Here is a 24691-nt window from a genome sequence, read left to right as displayed (position 1 = left end):
TGTTTTGTGTTGCCTGTGGGGTTCACGGGGAAGACGTGCCCCACAGGTGAAGAAAAATAAAAGTTCTTAGTGTTTTACACGTGCCTCAGTGTGAGTTTGTGTCAGGTTGGGCGCTATATAGCATCCATATCACATGTGACACAGGGAGAAGGTTCGAACTCTAAGAGGGCAGTGTTGAGATCGATACCTAAATCTAATTTAGTCTCTCTGATTAACCATGGTGTCCACTTGGGCAGTAGCTGGGCCGAGAGGCACATCCAGTTCAGTTTAGCATCTAAAATTAACCTAGCGTGACAGGGGAAAGCCTCTATGGCATGGGTGTCAAACTCCGGTCCTAGAGGGTCACAGTGGCTGTAGGTTTTCATTCTAACCCTCTTCTTGATTAATGACCAGTTTTTGGTGCTGATTAACATTTGCCTTCATTTTAATTAACTTGACACAGGCCCTTTACTTGTTTCTTTTTCCTTAATTAGCAGCCAAACAATAACGAGACACAAAACAAGCCACCACATGACCAGCTCACCTGTGCCCATCACACAATATCTGAAAATAAAGAAAGGTGAAGGTCTCAGTAAGGTTGATCTCTCAAGTCGCCAAAACATTTTGATGGTGTTCATAGGAAAAACAGAAAGAAAACACTTTTGGAAATGTCTGCTGTGGCAGAATGAGAGCAGCAACAGGCCATGAAATTAAATAACGGGTTTAATTAACAGCAAGAATAAGCTTCTCATTAAGAAACTGGTCGGAGTGAAATTGGTTGCAGTTTGAAGACCCAATTTAGTTTGCCATCTGTTGGCTCGTTTCACGTCTCATTTCTGTTTGGCTGCCATTTAATGAAGACAACAATCAATTCAGAGCACCGAATCCTTAAAGACGGCTATTAAAATGAAGGGGAAAGGAGATAATTAGCAGTGAAAACTGGTCACCGGTTAGGGAAAGTGTTAGAATGAAAACCTGCAGCCACTGAAGCCCTCCAGGCCCGGAGATTGACACCCCTGCTCTATGGTGTCACAATGAGAAGGTAACCAGCTCCACATGGGCAGTAGCTGGGCTCAGATTGATACCCAAATTCGATTTATCCTCTTTAACCATGGTAGCTGTAGCTGGGTAAAAGGGAAATCTCCAAGGTATCACGTGGACAGTAGATGGGCCAAGTCAGATACTCATTTTCCCAATTTAGCCTCTTTGGTGAACCGTGGTGTCCACATGGACAGTAGCTGGGCTAAGATCCACTCGTGCAGAGTACATATGGGGGGCACTGTTATGTAGGGGGGCGGCACGGTGGCGCAGTGGGTAGCACTGCTGCCTCGCAGTTGGGAGATCTGGGGACCTGGGTTCGCTTCCCGGGTCCTCCCTGCGTGGAGTTTGCATGTTCTCCCCGTGTCTGCGTGGGTTTCCTCCGGGCGCTCCGGTTTCCTCCCACAGTCCAAAGACATGCAGGTTAGGTGGATTGGCGATTCTAAATTGGCCCTAGTGTGTGCTTGGTGTGTTTGTCCTGCGGTGGGTTGGCACCCTGCCCGGGATTGGTTACTGCCTTGTGCCCTGTGTTGGCTGGGATTGGCTCCAGCAGACCCCCGTGACCCTGTGTTCGGATTCAGCGGGTTGGAAAATGGATGGATGTTATGTAGGGATGGTTGTGAATTTTGCCTCATTTTATAGGAACAGCCTCAAGTGACTTCTTCAGAATGGAATTAACAATTTGTGGACTTCTTAACGACGTGTAGGTGGTCCTTTGTGTGGTTCACAGTTGTACCCAATGCTCCCCAGACACACAGCTTCAGGGCCGCGAGGCGACAGCACTAACTGCTGCATCGCCTTCCTGTCTAGAAACTCATGGCGGTAATCCGGCGACCACAAAACAGCAGAAAAACGAAGAAGAAAAAGAAATAAAACAGCATTTGATTGTCTCTTTTCAGACTTTCAATAAACTCATTTATTATTTCCACACAATGAATAACATATGAACAAGGTTGACTTTTTTTTTATTTATTTTAAGTGCTCTATACTGCTAACCAAGAAACGGCAGCCATAAGATGAGCTTCTCTTTCAGAAAAAGAAGAAAATAAAAACAAACAACTAGATCATGAACAAACATGACCAAAAGCATGCCAGCATATATATGTATGTGTACGTAATATATACTTACATATATATGCCAAATATTTGCAGTTTTAATATTCATATAATGTACAAAAATGCTTCATGAATTAAAAATCCAATACAAAAAAAAAACATATCAAACAATGTACAAGTTTTTCCTCTGTATTTAATTAAAATACAAATAACTTTTCCCCTTGTCTAAAATATGTATACATACAATCAATTTGAACATGCAAAAAAAAAAAAAAAAAAAGAAAAAAAATGTCACTCTATTAAAAAGAGGTTAAAAAACACTATGTATACAAACTAAAATATGCCAGCACTGTTCAGAGCACCATCTGCGCTCCTGTAATGTACAATGTTACATTATTTTTAAATCAATACTTCATTTTGTAATTCTTTTACTGAAACATTTTCTTTTTTCTTATAAACTTTAGAACACTTTTTTTTTTTTCCTTTAAATTATTTTTCAGCAACCTGTGTTATAACAAGGGTGGCAGAACTGACATGTTTTGTTTTTTTTTTACCTTTGGGATTTTAGTGTTTCGCAGGTGGGCATCACTCCCAATATTAATAAAAAGTGGCAACATTTGTAAATGGGAAAAAAAACACACATAAAAAAATAAAAATAACATAAAATAAAAAACACGGGCGAGCTGAACACCTCTGTAAATTCTAAAGTGTTGTTTTCTTCCATTGAATTTTTTTTAAGGATAACACGAAATATTTGGCTGGAAAGTGAAACGACAAACTATGAGTGCAACGTTTTTGGTCATTGGCCCGGGCGAAGATATGAAAAGAAAATGTAACAATACTTTATATTGCTTTCTTTTTAATTTCTTGAAATATTTTATTAGCCAGCTATACCAGTGAATGATTCGATGAGTAGAAACACCACAGTGTGACTCCATCACATGCAACTTGAATGTAAGGTAATTAAAATCTCACTGAATTCAGTTGTATGCCAATACATAATCAAGATGTCCGCTACAGACGATAAAGTCTGTGACGAGCATGACGGTACCTTTGCTAGAATAAGGGCTTTCCAAATCATATGAGGACCACCACGCAGGATAATTTTCACATAATGAAGATTAATAATGGGGAAAGCTGCACGGTATACAGTATATGCGAAATAAATAAATAAAAACCCCTTGAATAATACATTATAGATTTAGTTTTTCTCATTGATTTGAAAGGATGTAATGATTTTAGGAAGTTTTACACTATTTGAAGCTGAAGTCCTTGGTCTTTGTTTTTGGAAAACCATTAACTCACGGAGAAATCACGCCCATCCTCCTGACCTCAAAGTTGTGAAGTGCAGAGCCTACCCAGACATCATCAGGTACAAATCAGGAACCAACGTTGGATGGCATCACAATAGACACGGACACGTACCTACGCTCAGTCTAACTCAGAGGGGATCGCAATCTCATTTGAAATGGCTCCTTTCCAAACTAGTATGCAATTACTGCTGCTAATGGAACATACTTTGCACCGTCAAGCCATACCTTTAAATAAAGTAGAATGAAGCATTAATGGAACAAGTTGGCCTCAAATTGTAAAATGGGTTGCAGGGAAAACCTGAAGCCATCGCAACCCTCCCACGAACTGAGTTAGAGATCTCCAAGTTAAAGACTGGCAGTGAACTCACTCCATCACAATACATATTTATAATATTACTTATTCTCTTTTTCTGAGACCATCATACAAAAGTTTTTGACCTGGAGAATCTCTTTACTAAAGGCTCCTGGGTAAAGGAAAAAATAAGCAAATTAGGCTTCAAAATCTTAAAAAAAAGTCAAGGTTGATAAAGTATGTTCATTGACAACAGTAGTTAGATACTAACTAAGAAATGGAATGAAAACCAGTCACCACTGCGGCCATCTGGTAACAGAGTTGGGGACCACCCCAGTCCAATTTCGATAATAGAAAAAAACGTTCATGGTGCAAAAAGGAGAAGGGACCAGCTGGGCCTAGATCGATACCCAACTCCAATTTAGCCTCTCTGATTAGCCATGGTGTCCACATTGACAATACCTAGGTCGAGATCCACACCCAGTCCAGTTTAGCATCTCTAATTAACCTAGCACGACCAATTAAAACCTCCATGGTGTCACAGAGAGAAAGTACCAGCTCCACATGAGCAGTAACTGGGCTGAGATTGATACCCAAATCCAATTTAGCCACAGTGTCCACATGGGCGGTACCTGGGTCAAGATCCACACCTCTTAACCTTTCTTATTTCTATTTGTCTGTTTTATTTCATTCTGTCTGTTACCTGTTATTAGATGCAACTGAGAAGGCAAATTTCATGTTTTCTTGTGTAAACATGACTAAATAAAGAAACCTAAACCTAAACCTAGTCCAGTTTAACGTCTCCAGTTAACCTTTCATGACAGAGAAAAACCTTCATGGTGTCACAGGGAGAATATACCAGCAAGACATCGGCAGGGGATGTGTCGAGATTGATACCTAAATCCAATTTAGTCTCATTAACCATGGTATCTCCATGGGCAGCAGCTAGGTAGCTATGCACACCCAGTCCAGTTTAGCATCTACAATTAACCTAGCATGACTGTGGAGTCATGCGGTGTCACATGGAGAAGGTACAAGCTCCACATGAACAGCATATGGGCTGAGATCCACACATATACGAGGGATGGTTGTGAGTTTGGCCTCATTTTATAAGAATGGTGTCTGTAGCTATGCTGGAAGGTAAAGGAAGAACTAATTGCTCCAGTTTAGAATTAGCAATATGCGGACTTCTTAATAATGTATAGGTGGTCCTTTGTGTGGTTCATTGTTATATCCAATGTTTGTCACAGCACACAAACAAACTGACTAGGATATTGATGGATCGACATAGCATGTTGTATTCCACAGTGTGTCCCTATTCCATTACACTCTGCATATAATTACGGACATCAACACAAAATGTAAAGAAGCATAATTGTGTGTGCTTCCCCCAAACTAATAACTGTGCTTTCATTTTGTATTAGGCACCATTCAAAAAAATGTAAAAGCTATGACTATATATGTATTATAAAGTATTAAAACACAGAGGTGCTCGCCAATATTTCTTGCTTTAGTAGACACGTATCTTAAGGTCAACAATTGTTAACATAACCCAAATAAGCCATAATTTTTTTTTTTTTTTGTCAGGAACTGCAAAGGAGACCCAAGTTTTCAATACACAGTTGTCATACATGCAGTCAAAACCCAGTTTAATTACAGTATTTACAGTTCACTTTTACTTCAATAATTAAATTTCAAATTAAGGCTCCACTGCAAACGCGATCTACTGATCTATTTGCAGTAATAGTTGCAATGATAGTCTCTTTTTGCACATCTTGCAGATTATTATTACCTTTATTATTATTATTATTTTTTTTTTCTTCAAAAATTAAATAAGACCACTTATTAATCTTTGTGGAAGGGTGGACCCAAAACAGACAGCTGAATTTTTCTGATTGCTCAATCACTTCAGAATATTTCCGTCTCCTATTATCTACCAGCCGTGGCTGGCATACCTGATGCATAGCAAACCTAGAAGTGAGAACGCCACAGTGAAAACTACAGTGAAGGAAGAGCGCGATTAACTGAACGCTTGTTTCGACTCTGGCGGTATGCGATAGTTTTGTATTGGGTAACGCAGAGCAGAGCTCTCTTTATCACACACTCTTGGAATTCTGGGGCAACAAAATCCATAAATTTGTAGTTTTTGTTTTTTTTCATTTTCTTAGCAAATTTTTTTTTAAAGCATTATGTTCTGCTTCGCTCTATCAAGCGCATATTTGTTATGGAATTTGATGCCTTAGAAAATAAATATAAGGCACTCCTTGCATGTCAATTGTTAAGGCTTGAATTCATAATTCCTCGGAAAAAGCTGTGGCACCTGACCTAATGCATATTTCATCAATTTGTAGATAAAAATGCTCCAGAGAAAATTTACTATCCAGTGCATATGCTGATCTCAAAGTACGTCTTCATTTATTTTCTTATTCCAGCAATAAATACAAAATATATACATACACACACACACACATACTGTATATATGCCTACATAGATGTGTGTACATACATTTATTTTATATATATATATATAAAATACTTGCCAAATGACCAACTTTTTAAATCCCACCCTATAAAAAGAGTACTACTGTTATAAAGCACTTTTCTTCATTTCACACATTAATATTACTTTGGCTTTGCTAACTTTAACAAACTAAAACATACTCCTTTAGCTTTGATGCTTTTGTCCCTTTTTACACAAGATTATTGCTTTTTAGAACATTTCAGGACAAAAAGAGGAAATTTGGTACGCAAGGAGTGTCCATGCTCAAAACAAACTGCCAACCGCAGAGTGAATGTTTGGCTCATAGGAAATATTCTTGGCAAATATAAAGTTGTTCACATTCACTCCGTTAGACATTTCACTTGCAGGAACATTTTGTGTCTCATTTTGTTGAACTGACAAAATTAAGAAGCGTATGGCCAGATGTTCCACGTTGTATTTTCTTAAACGGTGTTTGGCATAATTTTATTTTTTTTTTTTTAAGGTTTGACTAAATTTTACCTTTCAGATCAATCTAATGATCTTTCAACAACGTACGACAGACAAATATGACCAACACGTGCGCTTTACAGACATTGAAAAAAGTTTTTCCGATCTAAAATGAAAAGGTCATTACAAATATTATATATGATTTTTAACCTTCGATTTTTTTTTTAATTAAAAAAAAAACTACCAAAAATGATTTGTACAAAAACTAACGTTATAATTCGAAAAAGTAACGTACGTTTTGACAACGCTAAATCAAAAATTTAAACAACACATCTTTACTCGATTTTTGAAAAACTGTAACACTTTACCACGTTAAGGCAAGTTTATTACAACTTTTATCTTTACTTATCAGATTTTTGAACAAGAGGCACAAAAAAATATCTAAGTAGTGACGCAAATTTAATGCCTTTAACTATAATTCAATTTTGAAAAGTGTGGGTGTCTGGAAGTATGAAAATGTTTCTGTGAAGGAGAGATAAACTTCAAAAGTAAACTGAAACGCAGCTAACTAACCAGTGCACCCTGTTGTATCCAACAGTGTGGCGAACCCACTTCTCGTGAACAAATAAAATCGGGATCCATTTTTTTTTTTCTGCTAAACATGCATTTGTCTTGAGTCACACCCAGCTCTATTTTTGGTTAAAAATAATACCCAACTTATTTAATTACTTTATTTTAGGGTACAACCGTTCTTCAGTTGTTTGCTTTTTTAAGCCATTAAGTTAAAAATACTTTCTGAAACACATTGTACAAAAAAAAGGCATGTACCGCATGAAGAAATGCTCATATTTACAGTCTGATTTGTTGTGCATGAAGATGTGGTGACAGCCTGGATAGATTTATACAAGCATTCCCCAAATATGCCAACATTCCACTATTCCTTTATACCACACACAGCCGCTGCACAACGCAGTCAGGCCACAGTTCTTTGTCGGATAAAGGCTTTGTTTCCAGGCTGCCATTTCTCTTAATGCACTGCTCCGTCACAGACAGAGAAATCCAAGGCAATGTCACTGAAGCTATGCAGTGTAAGCAAATGATCGGTATTCAGATACTTGCTGGTTACTTATGGCATAGCCATGGGGGGGTGGGGGTGGGGGGGGATTGGGGGAAGGTTATCAAGCACGGCAGTAGCACAGTAGAATGTTTGAAGTGCCAATATGGCTGGTTTTCAGTAAGCTGAAACGACTTCTCTGTGTAATCTTTTTCCCACTTTTTTTTTCCAAGATGTATTGTATCTTATTGAATTTTTTGTAACGGTGTCAAGTGACAATGCCCATGTGTCAACAAAATTACCCTAAAGTGCAAAGAGGACTCAATGGGCAGAGTGCATCGTTGGATAGCTAGCCAAAGAGAGGCCAGAGCTGCCATACTTTCTCACAGTATTAGAGATGTCTTCTTTCTCATTGCCACGACATTTGCGTGGTCTTTTTGACCTCGCTTCCTCTTGCTCTTTGTTCTGCCTTTTGCCCCCTCTCATCGTTGGTGCCTTGGGCTGCTCCCTTGCCATGTGTATGACAGCCTCAATTGCGTCCATGATGGGATCTTGATTGGAAAAATCCAGGGGTTCAGGGGGCAAACAGGCACGAGAATTCTTTTTACCAGGCAGGTCAACACACCTCTCAAGCACGGGCATCTGAGCTGTTGGCTCTTCGTCAGAGAGGAGAGGTTGTTTTCTAGGTCTTCCTCTTCTTTTCTTTACAATATTGTTGCCTGTTTTTGCTTGCCGTTGGAGCCTTTTGGCTTTTAATATTTTGTTCACGTGGTCCAGGTTCTTCTTCGTGGAAAGGATTTTGGAGAACGTGCACATCTTGCGAACCTCAGACTGAATCTCCTCAATTTCTTTCCTTTTGAATCTCTTCTTCAAAGTAGAACTGGGTTCTGTGGAGAGAAGTAAAACAAAAAGGGACATTAGATGCTATGCTATTACACATCTGTTACAAAGAAATCAGTTTTAATAGATTAGAACAAGAGGAATTTGACAAATGAGAGGTGACAATTTGGTTCATCAAGTTCATTATTTAGCTAAGGTGACCAAATATGTCATCCTAATGGCATGCTTTAAAAGAGCTCAAGATTTCCACTTCACATATCTGACATGGTAGTTTGTTCCACATTCTTTTGCGTGAAGAAGTGCTTCATGAACGGTGTATGTAACATGGTTCATAGTTTACCTGAAAGAATTCTGACAGATCAGTTTTATCAATGTGCTGGAGAATTCTGAATGTCTTGATTAAATCTTCATGAAGCTTTCTCTCTAAAAGAGGTTTACTTCCGTTAGCCTATCATGGACACACTCTTCATTCCAGGGATACAAATGCTCTGGCTACTGTGTATAAAGTAGCTTTGTAACTAAAGTAGTTGTCTGTAGGACAACCCAGGGACACATACAGAACATCATAAATAGACACAAAAAATAGAATGTTTGTTATGGTGGGTTGCAGCGTTCATTTTGGAGATTTCAGAGACAAAAAAAGTACGACTTTTCCTGTTGCCTTACATGATGTCAAATGTGTTTTGTGTCACATTCAGAGAGAACACTGGGAGAAGACATTAAAGTGGCAACATGATCTTTGTTTTCATCTTCCTTACAGCTGTAAGGGCCTTGACCTGGAAAATTCTACCAACCTGCCAGTAACATCACCTGTTCAGTCTCCAGGGTACTTAGACCACAAGAAACAGCAAGACACTTATATACTGTAAAATTCCCCATGAGGACTGTTTGGGCTTTTGGCCTTGAAAGCCTCATACCTGCCAACTGATTTGTTTTTGTTTTCCTCCCCTCATTGTCATATAACCTTACCATTTATTCCGAAATCAAGATAACATAGTAAAGTGTAGCACGTATGGGTTTATTAATACTGGGATAGGAATGGAGGGAGGACGTTCCCTGCCTCAACCAAGAGATGGGTAGAAGGTGCCAACGATGCAGTAGAGATGCCGACGTCCCAGAAGGGCACAATCAAGGAGACTTGCTGAGTGGGAAAGCCAGGGAGAGATAAAACTATCTGCTCCCCTGAGACATAAGATGGCAGCATCCCTGGTTTACGGCACCTGCACAGACACCCGCAGGGCATGGTGGGACCTGCAGTCTAGCAGGGTGGCCCTGTTGTGTTCCGTAGGTGCCACCCAGAGGTGCTGCAAGAATTTGCGAACCTTACTTTGTAGGACTTCCACATGACACGGAAATGTTTCCAACAGACTCCTGGGTCCTAGATGAAACGAGGCAGAGGACAGCACTTGCTTGGAAGAAGAGGAGCAGGATGGAAGAGGAGGAAGATCCTTATTTGTACTGTTGTGGTGTGCTGTGCAGGAAGATTCTAGAACGGCATGTAAAGGTACAGGAAAGAATAAAAATGACTGCATTTGAACCTGAGACTGCTGTTTTGTCAAGGGTTTGGGGTGCTGCTATGTCCCCTGGATGTCACAACATATATCTAACAGTAATTTAAAGTATGCTTAATTTCTTTAGTGACAGTGCTATTTTTATCTTTGTCTCTATTTGTTTGTAATGTATACATGTGCAATACAGGTATTGTACGTGCATTGTGACATCAGATCAATTCAGCTTACTTTTGTATAGCGCTCTTCACCGAGTGCAAGCTCAGAGCACTGTGACAAGGTCAAAGGTTTACAAAATATTAACTACATAAGAAATAAACCTAAAGGGACGTCAATCATCGGAGTAAGTATTTAACTTCCTTAAAAAAATAACTGTTCAGTTTCTAAGGTATTGTATAATAAACTGTATGATTAATTGATAAATAATCAGAAGAAATATCTTTTAAACTGAGATACAGATACGGGTGCATTTATAAAACAATCAATTGAAAGCGTTCAACTACCTTCAACCTTCAATTTGACTGATTCTATGACGTCTAAAACCAATAGGCTGCTCCAGTGATGATTTTGGTGTTATACTAAGGGTCGGGTTTGGGGGGTAGGGGTGGTGTGTGTGTGATTACTTACTCGATTAATTATTTTGTGTTTTATATTTGTAATTAATGAAGACCATCTATTAATGCAACGATCTGTTTTCATTTTGACATTATATCAGATTCAAAAATGCCAAATGAACTCCATTGTGATGTATTACAACAATAAAATGTGGAACCTTCCAAGGGGGCAAATACTCTGTACAGGCTGTGTATGCTGCAGATACTCACTCCAAGAAGGTGTCATCATACCAGTACCACAGCCTCAGTAAAGGCAGGGACGAACAGGTAGACACTGTGTTGAAAATCCAACCTACGTGTGACACAAAGCAGAAAGAATTCTGCACAGCCTGAGGACGATATTTAATTCACAAAGGTGGGACAAACTATACAGCCTAAGGAAAGGAGAAAGCGTCTGCAGAGTTTCGAATGTAGATGTAATCAACATGCAACACATCACGACTGTCTGGCACCGTGATTAGTGACTAACTACTTGAAAAATCTCAGGTGACAAGAGGGTTGTCACACAGGAGTGGCGTCATCATCAATGGGGATTTTGTGTCACGTTCTTGCTATTCCTAAGGGTTAGGTGAAAGTGTAAACAAACAGCCTGTGACTTCATGTTTTGGTCTAAGAAAAGCATATGAATCACACACATTGTTAGTTTCAGAATCAACCCTTAAATGTCAAAGACTGGGGATACATCATAAGAACAGCTGTACTAAAAGGCACATCAAAAGCTCCCAGTACAAATAATTAGAAATTTTCCCATATTGCAAAATTACAAAAGATATGCAGCTAAGGTTTAGTGCCAGTCTGAGTGTGTGTGTGTGAGTGGAGCCTGTGATGGACTGGCACCCTCTACAGGGCAAATGCCTTGTGCCCAGTGTCGCTGGTATAGACTCCTGTCTTGAATTAAGTGGATATGAGAATAACTGACTAAAAAAAAATGATCATCAAAGTAATAGGTCCGTTTAGGAATCTATAAATTTAATGCTATTTACACTTACTGATTGTTCTTAAAAGTAGAAATCACTACTGGTGCCTTTGAATAAACAGTAGATGTTTTCTAACTAATGAGCATGGCAAGTATTTAATGAATAATTTAAAGAATTAAATATTTGTTCATCCATCCATTCATTTTTTCAATTTGGTTGATTTTTGTATGGTGCTCTTCATTGAGTGCAGGCATAGAGTGCTAAGAACAAGTTCATAGGCCAATGCAATTACAAACTTTACAAATGACTAATCAAACAATAAATACACATAACAGACAGGAAAACAAACCAGTTTGAAATGGATTAACATAAACGGAGTCCAGCAATATCTGTCATTTAATTAATTGTTGAACTGTGGCCGGCTATCATTAGAACATTAGAAATGACAAGAACAGCCACTCAGCCCAACAAAGCTTGCCAATTTTATCCACTTAATTCCTCTAACATGACATCAAGTTGTGTCTCTTAAGTCCTACCATCTACCACACTACTTAATAACTTATTCCATGTGTCTATGGTCCTCTGAATGATGAAAATCATTATAATGTTTGTGCAAAATTTACCCTTAACAAGCTTCCAACTGTACCTTTGTGTTTTTATTGAACTCGTTTTAAAATAACATTCTTGATCCACTGGACTAATTCTCTTCATAATTTGAAACACTTCAATCATGTCTCCTCTTAATCTCATTTTGCTTAAGCTGAAAAGGCTCAGCTCTTTTATTCTTTCCTCATAACTCATCCTGAATCAGCCTAGTCGCTCTTCTCTGTACGTTTTCTAGTGCTTCTATGTTTTTATAATCTGGAGACCAAAACTGCACCCAGTACTCCAGATGAGGCCTCACCAGTGCATTATAAAGCTTCAGCATAACCTCCGTGGACTTGTACTCCCCACATCAGGGCACTTTATAACCTGGCACTCTGTTAGCCTTCTTAATGGCTTCTGAACACTGGAAGTTGACAGTGACGACTCCACTACAACATCTAAGATCCTTTCATAAGCAATACTTTGAATTTTCAAACCTCCCGTTTAGTATTAAAATCTAACATTTTGAATTCCTTTGTGCAATACTTTACATTGATTTACAGTACATTAAATGTTATCTGTCACAAATCTGCCCAAAACAGTATGCTCTCAAATCCATCTGTAATGATTCCATGGGTTTTAGAGCATCAGCCAATCCACCTAGCTTGGTATCATCTGCACACTTAACCAACTTGTTGTTTATATTCCTGTCCACATCATGTATATAACCAACCCATTATATCCTAACTACAGGGTCATGGGGGTCTGCTGGAGCCAATCCCAGCCAACACAGGGCACAAGGCACAAAAAAAACTCTGGGCAGGGCGCCAGCCCACCACAGGACACACGCACACACACACACACAGCATACACTAGGGACAATTTAGAATCGCCAATGCACCTAACCTGTATGTCTTTGGACTGTGGGAGGAAACCGGAGTACTGGAAGGAAACCCACGCAGACACGGGGAGAACATGCAAACTCCACGCAGGGAGGACCAGGAAAGCGAACCCGGGTCTCCTAACTGTGAGGCAGCAGCGCTACCACTGCGCCACCGTGCCACCCTCATGTATATATATTAAAAATAATAGTGCCCCCAGAACTGACCCCTGAGGGACACCACTCTTAATATCACCCAATTCAGATAAGGTTCTTTACACCATAACTCTCTGTTTCCCGTGTTTTAGCCAATTCTCCACTCATCTACACCCAAGACTGCACTTCCACTTCTTTTAGTTTGATACCCAACCTCTCATGTAGGAAATATCAAATGTTTAGTAGTAAAAGAACGTTTATGGAGGAGGTAAAGAATACCAGGAACAGGAAAGGAGAATTAAAATACACAAACAGCGAAATAGCAAATGCCCTAAACCTGTATTTTGAAGAAGTGGATATCCTCCCAGCAGTAACATGGACTACTATGGAGTTACTGAGTGAAATTGTAGAGGGAGAAGTACTGCTTAGATTAAATAGGCTCAACATGAATTTTCCACTTAAATTTAAATTAACCAGGCCCAGGATTTTAACCAAAGGCCATGGAGATGCAGTATATGGTAGCAGTGGATGTGACGACAAAACTAGCTGTGATGTCTGCGGGACCCACAAATATATTAATCCACTCTTGGTCTCTCAAAATAGCTTTAGATGATCTTTCAAGAAGCTTCCTTGGTACTTCACTGGATCATCCTTTATCCCTTGACCTCTACTCTCAGGTGTGTTGATTTCTTCATTTATTATATCATGGCAATTCTGATCTTATTCTTTCAAGGTCTCTCCAATAATACTCAGCATACAATTGAACTGAATAATTGTGACTGCCCTGTTAGGCTAAGGCTCCCACAGCCTGGCCTACGACTAAGTGCGTTTGAGAATGACTGACTGACTGATAATCCCAATGAGTCAAGGGCCCTATTTTTTATTTATTTATTTTTTTGGAGAATATGAGCATCATGGTCATGTTTCACGATTTAATGTATGCTTTACAACTCAGATCCTTTCTCATAAATCATTTAAATTCATGGGTTAGTTCCATAGGCTATTTTGGTATGTCTGACCACTTTTTATTCAGTTGAAACAGTTTCAGGCTATTCTTTTTTATTACATAGTGAAAGCAACATCCTGCAATTTAAATTGTCAGAATTAATTTTCTGACTCTTTCACATCTATGCCCTTTGATGTCCTCCACTGTTATCTTTATTGCATTGTGTACCACGTGCCTACATTCAGTGTGCTGTTTAATCTGTTTTGAACTACAGTATTAGTTTTTCATTGCAATGCAAAAGATCATTTATAAAAATTACTCCTCAACTGATTTAGACTATAATTATTACTTTTCAGGTTGCAATCTTCTCTGAAATTAACTCTGATTTCAATTTCCAAAAATATCATGCTCACACTTCTCTGTTTGACTGCATTGTTTCCACATCCGGTTAACGATGGATGTAGTGAATACACACATGGAAATTTTTCCACTGAAATCAATGTTAATGTATGAAAAATGCACCCATTATCTGTTTTTTCAGCAAGCTTTAAATCTCACCATGAAAGATATTCTTTCAAAACATTGTAAAATATAAAATTGAATTCACAGCAAAAGCTTCACAAGATATTTGATGAAAAAATTTTAAAAATATATTATTCTGGCACCTAATTAATTTCACAATATCTGATAACTCTCTTTCGTGCGTTGGAGATCTGTGAAAGTTGCCTGAAGCTCTTGTTACACCATGTACATTCAGAAGAGGCATCAGAGTTTACTGTTTGAACAAAGTCATCACCTTCTTATTCTTAACTATCACTAAAACTGAAATCTGCTCTATAATGCAGTCACCAGCAACTTCTGAAGAAATGCCTTTAATATGATAAATCACTCTCCTCATGAAATGCTTCACGTTCCAACAGCTCATATTCCACCTTCTGTCCCTGCTGCCACGTCAACAGCCGCTGTTCATTAGAGACAAGTAAACTTGGTAAAGGCAGTGTATATGTGACTAGCGGTAGACAAATGATCTCAGAGATAACCGCACTGAGGTTAAAGAGGACATAATCGCCCAGTGTAAAGGTAGAAATTCTGTTGCGTAGCGTCAGGGCTTGAGAAACTTTTGTACCGGACACGGTTTCTCCCACTCTCTAGGAGTGAAATGTAGTCCAATGATCTAGATTTAAGTAAGGCATTTAGGTGCTGTATTAAAAAAATGTAATTGCAGAAATGTTTAAAATGTTAATCATACCCCTTAATGATGATTAATAAGCAACCCTAATGAAAACATTTTTCCGGTAAAGCTTCTTATCTGTTACCATTTTCTGCATGTACAAAAGAATGGGAAAGCTGTTTTCTAGTGCATGCACAATTGGATTAGTAAGACTGCACTGGGAAAGCTTAATTTTAGCCCCATCACAGATAATCAGTCACTTGTACGGAGGAGCCACCACATGCTATACTGTATGTCTCCCTGTCATCCCATACATATTTAACTCCCACATTAATACTCCACAAAACTAGACACTCTCCACTCTTTATTTCACCTGGGTGCCTTCTTTGAGAAATGTATGGGTCCAAAAGAGGGGGTTGTTGACAAACCCTTAAAGAAAAATATTCCTTCCTTTCTGCCCTGAAGCACTTTTGTAGAGCGCTTTGCATTTTGCTATTACGAAATTGCATGTGAAATTAATTTTAACTTTTTTTGCTTTGTGACACAGTATGCAAAATGAAACCTGGCTGTTTTGTGCATTACTACTAATAAGAAGGTGTACACAGACTGGGTAGCTGCACATGTCCTTCTGTGCTGAGGAAGAAAGTCCTGGCCTATCTCCTGAGACTATAGATCTCTCCTCACGAATGAAAATGCGAGTGGGCTCCTATAAATCAAAAGGGAATAATCTGTGATTGTGACCATGTGTTGTGATATTTATGTGCACATTTTCTACTAATGTACATACCCGATATCATCTCCGTCTCTGATGCATCTTTAGGGTTGCCACTGCTACAATTGCTACTTTACTGGCAAAGTGGGTAGCAAAGCACCAGAACAACATATGTCACATGGTTCAACAAAAACCTCTACAAGAGACACAAAATGACTTCAGTGATTTTCTTTTTCCTCTGGAGATTATTATTTAAACACAAAATAACTGGAAAATGTATGATAAACAGTGTATGAAAATCCTTAAACTTATGTGCATTAATGTCAATGTGCAAAAAACACAAGGAAAATGCACAAGCCATAACACGCGTCTCTGAAGGTGTGATAGTAATATTAATATAATTACTATGCTTCACTCCGAACTTCTTCCTCTCAACCCTTCATTGGCCAGCATCCATTAAACTGTAAGAATGAAACATATTGTATGTAAGGAGCCTGTTTGTCTCATTCCTCCTCCTGTTGTGACTCATTTCTCATTACCTCTGACTTGTTTGTATACATGTAGTCTTTCTTATTATCTCTTTTCTTTTATCTTTATTTTTTTTGATTAATTTCAAGCTCCTTACCTCATCATCACTTTCACTGTTATCAAACACTTAGTTATCCAGACAGATTCTTTGCATTTATTAATTTGACACCAGCAGCTGCTTTTATTCAATTGATTTGAGTGTTGGTTGTTTTTTTTTTTTTAAACACATCACACATTGTTTTTAGTTTTATCTATTAGTGTACTTTTATATTCAATCAATAAAGATATCTAATTCAGTGCTTAATGTCTCTAAATGTTTATAGCTTAATCATTTCAAAGGTTGTAACGTGAATGAAGCAACAAAGGACGTGCAGCTAAATCTAATATATTTAAAACAAAGGCAGTGGTGCTGTAAGAATTATGTTTCCAGACTTCTCTAGCGCCTTCAACACAATCCAACCTCTGCTCCTTAGGGACAAGCTGACAGAGATGGGATTAGATTCATACCTAGTGGCATGGATCGTGGACTATCTTAAAGAGACCTCAGTATGTGCGTCTTGGGAACTGCACGTCTGACATTGTGGTCAGCAATACAGGAGCGCCATAGGGGACTGTACTTTCTCCGGTCCTGTTCAGCCTATATACATCGGACTTCCAATACAACTCGGAGTCCTGCCATGTGCAAAAGTTCGCTGATGACACTGCTATCGTGGGCTGCATCAGGAATGGGATGGAGGAGGAGTATAGGGACCTAATCAATGACTTTGTTAAATGGTGCGACTCAAACCACCTACACCTGAACACCAGCAAAACCAAAGAGCTGGTGGTGGATTTTAGGAGGCCCAGACCCCTCATAGACCCAGTGATCATCAAAGGTGACTGTGTGCAGATGGTGCAGACCTATAAATATCTGGGAGTGCAGCTGGATGATAAATTAGACTGGACTGCCAATATTGATGCGCTGTGCAAGAAAGGACAGAGCCGGTTATACTACCTTAGAAGGCTGGCATCCTTCAACATCTGCAATAAGATGCTGCAGATGTTCTATCAGACAGTTGTGGCGAGCGCCCTCTTCTATGCAGTGGTGTGCTGGGGAGGCAGCATTAAGAGGACAGACGCCTCACGTCTGTACAAACTGGTGAGGAAGGCAAGCTCTATTGTTGGCATGGAGCTGGACAGTTTAACATCTGTGGCAGAGTGAAGGGCGCTCAGCAGGCTCCTATCAATTATGGAGAATCCACTGCATCCACTTAATAGTATCATCTCCAGACAGAAGAGCAGCTTCAGCAACAGACTGCTGTCACTGTCCTGCTCCACAGACAGATTGAGGAGATCGTTCCTCTCCCAAACTATGCGACTCTTTAATTCCATCTGGGGGGGGGGGGTAAACGTTAACATTTAACATTATACAAAGTTATTGTCTGTTTTTCACCTGCATTATTATCATTCTTTAATTTAATATTATTTATTGTATCAGTATGCTGCTGCTGAAGAATGTGAATTTCCCATCGGGATTAATAAAGTATCTATCTATCTATCTATCTATCTATCTATCTATCTATCTATCTATCTATCTATCTATCTATCTATCTATCTATCTATCTATCTATCTATCTATCTATCTATCTGTCTAAAATGAATTTAGTGGACCAACGTCAGCATGCTTTAATAATAGAAACACACCTACAAACCATTCACACTTACCTTTCAGAGTTTGTTGAATGGGGATGGAGCAAAATGTTTAAAGAATATCAAATTGTGATTTTTTTTATTGGGGGTCAGTTGCTTGCCAAGGCTAACCCATCTTACCATATGCTGAAGCCTCTTAACTGCACAAAACAGAATCAATATATTGTTAGCTTGAAATGAATCTCAGTTGGCTATGTCAAATGAAGTAGAAAAAAAAAAGTATGATGTTACATGTTTTAAATATTTACTCTCACTTGACAAGCAGCACTTGAACCAGAGGGAGGTCTGCTAATATTTAATTTAATCCCTGTCAGCCAATCTATACTAAAGTGCCCTAAGGTTTGTACTTAGTGTTCTACTTAAAAGCAGCACTTCCCACAGTGCTTACTCCCTTCAGGGGATGGTGGTTTGAAAGTGAACTAACAGGGTTATGCTCAGTACCTAAGAACTGCTGTCATGCGATGGCAGGACATCTTGATTACCTGAGTGATTTACATTTCAATTACTGTCTGTCTGCATATATATATATAATTTATACATACACACACAAAAACATACATACACACACACTCAAATTATACTGTATAGTGAACTTTTATACAGCCAACAGAGGCAGCTAAAGGAACAATACAGGGCTGTACATATCTTGAATTTAGCTAAGCAGAGGTGCGGGAATTCCTGTTAGTATTCTGGACATTCCCCAGGACCCTCAGGAGGCAGAGTGGAGTCCCACTGTATTATGTTTGGATAACCATGACTCACTGCATGAGGACAATCTGTCTATAATTCCTGTAGTTTCATCTATGGCACAGGTTCTTAAACTATGGGTCACGTGTTGTCTGCATTTAGGTCGCGCAGAATCGTGACTCACAATAATACTGAATGGGAAAAGGTTGCATATAGTTTGAGGAATGTTTTACAATGGGCCGCAGAGGGGAGTTGAAGCAAACACCATTGCTCTGCAATGGCCTGCATTGGTGATTCTCCAAGGTAGACCCTTTGCTGGGATGACTGCCAGCGGCAAGTCTCCAAGGGAGCTGGAGATAACTGCGGGCGGCGATTACCTAAGAGGGATCAAGGGGTAACAATCAGCGGCGATTCTGAGTCTCAAAGACAGAAAAAAGGCAAAAGTGGGAGGCGAGAAAAAAAGTTCAACAAACACTGATTAATGGTATTAAAGAGCAGAAGAATGAGGTCTCAAAAAATAGTGTGTGGGAATACTGAAGTAATTCTTGGCCCAGGGTTTAAACCCATGTGTGGCCAAGTAAATATTTAGAGCTTGATGTGAAGAGGTAAGCATTTGGCGAGGGCGCAACTGGTGGGAAGAAGAGGTCAGAGTATGGAGAGGAGCTTAGTAGAAGGTGAGAGAGAAGTGCTTGATGGAACCAACCACCCCACATACTAAACAGAGGTCCTTATCTGTACTTGCATAGGCTATTTTTAGTTTTGTCTTTTTAATTGTACTTTGTTTTCTCATTTTTATACAGTATTTGTGTCCTTCTTTCATGACTTTCATATTTGGAGATGCCTCTGCAATCCACTTTTACATGTATCTTGTGTAATCAACCCAAATGCGGTCAGTCAGCCCAAGTGGGACAGATTGTGTCATACACAATGGTCAAAACCAAAATTAAAGTGGTAAAAAACTGGAAAAAACTTTTTTTTCCCTAAAAAAAGTGGTTTGGTTTATCCTTTGTTCAAATCGTAGTTTCTTAGGAGTTCTTTAGCTTATGTTGATCAAATTGTGGATGCATCAATGCAAACACCAAGTGCAATTTCACCAACATTAGCTTTCTCCAGGGTGGCCATCACATTGCCCAAGTACTATATCTGCAGCTAGTGGCAGTACAATTGGCTGGTGCCCATAAACTACCCACAGACTTTGGCACCTAAAATTAACCTCTGCTCCTTAGGAACAAGCTGACAGAGATGGGAGTAGATTCATACCTGGTGGCATGGATCGTGGACTATCTTAAAGACAGACCTCAGTATGTGCGTCTCGGGAACTGCACGTCTGACATTGTGGTCAGCAACACAGGAGCGCCACAGGGGACTGTACTTTCTCCGGTCCTGTTCAGCCTATATACATCGGACTTCCAACACAACTCGGAGTGCTGCCACGTGCAAAAGTTCGCTGACAACACTGCTATTGTGGGCTGCATCAGGAGTTAGCAGGAGGAGGAGTATAGGGACCTAATCAAGGACTTTGTTAAATGGTGCGACTCAAACCACCTACACCTGAACACCAGCAAAACCAAGGAGCTGGTGGTGGATTTTAGGAGGCCCAGACCCCTCATGGACCCCGTGATCATCAGAGGTGACTGTGTGCAGATGGTGCAGACCTATAAATACCTGGGAGTGCAGCTGGATGATAAATTAGACTGGACTGCCAATACTGATGCTCTGTGTAAGAAAGGACAGAGCCGGTTATACTTCCTTAGAAGGCTGGCGTCCTTCAACATCTGCAATAAGATGCTGCAGATGTTCTATCAGACGGTTGTGGCAAGCGCCCTCTTCTACGCAGTGGTGTGCTGGGGAGGTAGCATAAAGAAGAGGGACGCCTCACGCCTGGACAAACTGGTGAGGAAGGCAGGCTCTATTGTTGGCATGGAGCTGGACAGTTTGACATCTGTGGCAGAGCGACTGGCACTCAGCAGGCTCCTATTAATTATGGAGAATCCACTGCATCCACTAAACAGTGTCATCTCCAGACAGAAGAGCAGCTTCAGCGACAGACTGCTGTCACTGTCCTGCTCCACTGACAGACTGAGAAGATCGTTCCTCCCCCAAAGTATGCGACTCTTCAGTTCCACCCGGGGGGGGTAAACATTAACATTATACAAAGTTATTGTCTGTTTTACCTGCATTTTTATTACTCTTTAATTTAATATTGTTTTTTGTATCAGTATGCTGCTGCTGGAGTATGTGAATTTCCCCTTGGGATTAATAAAGTATCTATCTATCTATCTATCTATCTATCTATCTATCTATCTATCTATCTATCTATCTATCTATCTATCTATCTATCTATCTATCTATCTATCTATCTATCTAACTTTCATATCCATACATGATGTAGGATGTGAGATGGAATAAACTCTTCTTTTTATCTTGATTAGTGCAGAATGATTGGTTTTACAACTATGTCATACATAGTATCTCAGTCTTTATAAGCTCAATTACTTTCACATTTGTTAGAATTTATCTTACTTAATTCAGACTGTTCATATGTCAGTACTCCTCAGATCTGCAATGGATTACTAAGTCTCCACGAGGAGTACAGAAGCATCTGGCAAACATGGTGGACCCAAAAATGTCACCTGAGTTGCGAGGAAGCAGAGCTAACCACTGTGCTTCCCCAGCATAAAATTATACTCTGAGTCCACAATACTCCGAGTTCTTTATCTCTCTCTCTGCATCTTTCAAGTTACTATCACTACGACCAACTAACACACACAGAGCCTGTAATGCAAGGGATCCGAGTTATATACTTGAAGGGCTGTCCTTGTCACTACATGACCTACACTACACAGGTAAGGGGCATGACATGCTTAATCCAGCAGTGAAGACATAATGTATGAGGGACATTCGAAAAGTTTCCACACTTTTATATTTTCATTGGAAACAGTGAAGGCGGGAGGTGTAGTAATTGGTCGTGTCTGAGAGTGTCATGTGACTAGTTCTGTCTGACAAGCCAGCTGCCCTTGCAGTTCAGTATAAAAGAGTTGTCACCCTGTGGTGAAGATGGCTACGCAACTTATAAATTACACCAAAGAGGAACATACGCTTTTGTGGGCAGAAGGTGTGCCGGGAGCACAAATTCATCTCCACATGTGTGCTCAGTATGGGGATAGACAACTCTACGAGAGAGAAGTTTATGAGTGGATTGAAATGTTCGAAAATGGCCGCACTAGTGTGACGGATGCAGAGTGTTCTGGGCACTCAAAGAAGCTTTATGGGGAAGAAGATTTTCATGTGATGTAAAAGCATCTACATGCTCAACCAAAAATATTTTTTGCTGATGGTATTAAAAAGTTGGTATGACGCTGGGAACATTGCATCTCAAAGGAAGGTGACTATGTAGAACGTGATGTAATTTGTTTTTGAAATCCTTAATAAATAGCAGTTATAAAAAGTGTGGAAACTTTTTGAATGACCCTAATATGATGAATCTAAGCAGAACAACAAAGTAGTTTTCATAGTATTCTTATTATATATTGTCTAATGTATTCTTCAACTGAAAATACTGCAAAGTTTTTTGTTGATATATAAATGCATGCGGGGTGCAAATCAAGCAAAGAGTACGGATAGGGAAGTAACATCACGTATGCGTGTATACGCTGTAAATAATTCACGTATGCACAAATAGATTAATGGCAGTTCCATAAGGTATGAGGTTGAGTATGCTTACAGTACTCATGTGTGAAAGTCTTGTGCAATCGCGATACAAAGTGGGCAGGTAGTACAGACTGGAGTGTGACATCCCCATCCAACATGGCTGCTGTGATGTCACTTGGCCTTGCAAAGCATTAAAAAAAAATTCTGGGAAAAAATATGATGAACAAGGTCACCAGCAAAGTCAGGCAAAAATAGTAAATAGTTTAGCAAATTTCACTAATCGTAATGCATGCGTACTACAGGAGCATTTCAACAGCTGCTCTCATTTAAACATTTGGGAGAACCCGAGTTGGGTGCCACACAGTCACAAGAAGAAAAAACTCATGAGAAACTGCAACATTACTTCTGTTCTACAGCCATGAGTCTCGCCCAGATTACTATTTAAACGTGATGCAACCCAGAAGAGGATGATAACAGGACCCTCAGGGGTGACTGCTTAAGAAGCTAGCATTGGAAAGCCAGGACTGTGACGGTCCAATGTATATATCTGCAACTTGACTGAGCAATATATTAAATGGGAAATCCACCCTGGACCCCCCCCTTTACCTTGTCTTCTCTATTTGTATTACTATTCCCAATTCTTTGATTCCAGCCCCCTGAGACTTCGAGGAGGCCTGGGATAACAGATGAATAAACTTTTACACAGTTTTTTTTGTGATCATTCTCTCTTTTTCTTATTCCATCAGTCAAAGTGAAATGAAAAAACGCTTTGCTCGTGTACTTTTTCATAGGTTCCCTTTTGAACATCATCTTTTAAATTCTTATAACTTCACTGCTTTCTTGGTCATAAAAAATTAAAAGCAATTATGAAATCCAAAAATGACAATTATAATTACAGAAATGTGTATTTAGTGACCTGTGCACAAACAGAACCTCATCTTTTGGTTTTAATTAAACAGCTAACTCTTCTTTTTATCTCCCACACCTAATTTTTCTTTCCTGCTCCTTGACCTCTATTAATCGCTAAAGAGGACCTTCTGCAGTCTTCCCCTGTGCCAACAAATCAAGTGGAAGAGACATTCATTTTCAAAGAGACTGTCTCAAGCCATTTATCCCCTGAAATCTCTACCTGCACAACACGTTTTCATTAGGGACACTGATTTATGGACTTGTCTCTGTTCCCCCTCGCTCTCGTGCACTTTCCATCCTTGAATTCTCAGGCCGAGATTTCCTGTTGTCATGGTAGCAAAAGCCTAGAGTTCAAGGTTAAAATATTCCCTGAACAAATTTAGTGTCAAAGCATAGATTTTAACCATGTTTCTTTTTATTGACTTCTGCAGGATACCAAAAGGTCAGAACCAGCTACTCTGCAGCTTTGTGCTTTAAAGACAAGTCAATATTTTCTACTCTGAAAGACTTATCAGTTGTTAGGGAATCTCGCTGGCCAATTACTGACCTTCATACAGAAAACCCGGCTGAACTTTCACCTCCTTTCCGGTCCAGCAGATAAACAATATGCTTTCTGTTTCAGTTTTAGTTTAAAGAACATGGCAACCCACTTATATTGGAGATAAAAAGGAAATGCATTATATCTGATATTGGGTCCTCTAAGTCTTAGAGCTGTGGCAACCTAAGGAAGCTTTTATAAGTTTACTGAGTCTGTATTAAATGCATAAGTTGTAAATGTAATAATAGTAATTCATTACATTTATATAGCGCTTTTTCTCAGTACTCAAAGCGCTATCCACACAGGGAGGAACCGGGAAGCGAACCCACAATCTTCCACAATCTTCTTACTGCAAAGCAGCAGCACTACCACTGCGCCACCTGTGAGGACAATGTGTTTTTCATGGTGGCCAAGAGGTTAGTGCTGTTGCCTCATAGCTCAAGGGTACAGACATCTAGGTTAGTTTGATTGGCCTAGAATGAGCAAGTATACGTTCAAGTAATAAACCTGCACCCTATCCAGGGTTGGGCTTTGTCTTGCACCCAAGATATACTATATACAGAAGCACACACTGTGAATGTCACAAGGTTGGCAGACTAGAACTTGGCAGGAAGGGGTGAGATGCAGAGTAGAATGCTCCCCAGATGGGAGAATAAAATACTGTCAATTCTCATTATCTGCAGGAGTCACGTTCCTGGA

At 39.5% G+C, this 24691-nt stretch overlaps 1 protein-coding gene across 4 annotated transcripts in view; it reads right to left on the bottom strand.

The window, feature by feature from the left end:
• Window positions 1–2038: 2038 nt before the first annotated feature.
• The window catches only part of setbp1 (SET binding protein 1), a 352441-nt gene continuing 329788 nt past the window's right edge, over window positions 2039–24691 (bottom strand). For 2 of the 4 annotated variants that reach the window (XM_028805729.2, XM_028805731.2), the window contains 2 exons: window positions 4463–8548; window positions 2039–4328 (listed from right to left, as the gene is read on the bottom strand). In XM_028805729.2, the coding sequence (XP_028661562.2) occupies window positions 7983–8548 (566 nt within the window). In that variant the 3' untranslated portion in view covers window positions 2039–4328; window positions 4463–7982. The remainder of the gene's footprint in view (window positions 4329–4462; window positions 8549–24691) is intronic. The other 2 variants (XM_051929498.1, XM_051929499.1) reach the window with 2 other exon arrangements.

Source organism: Erpetoichthys calabaricus, chromosome 7 (genome assembly GCF_900747795.2).
Source record: "Erpetoichthys calabaricus chromosome 7, fErpCal1.3, whole genome shotgun sequence".
NCBI lineage: Eukaryota > Metazoa > Chordata > Cladistia > Polypteriformes > Polypteridae > Erpetoichthys > Erpetoichthys calabaricus.
The sequence above is the reverse complement of the archived record's forward strand: the minus strand, read 5'-3'. Positions and strand labels throughout refer to the sequence as shown.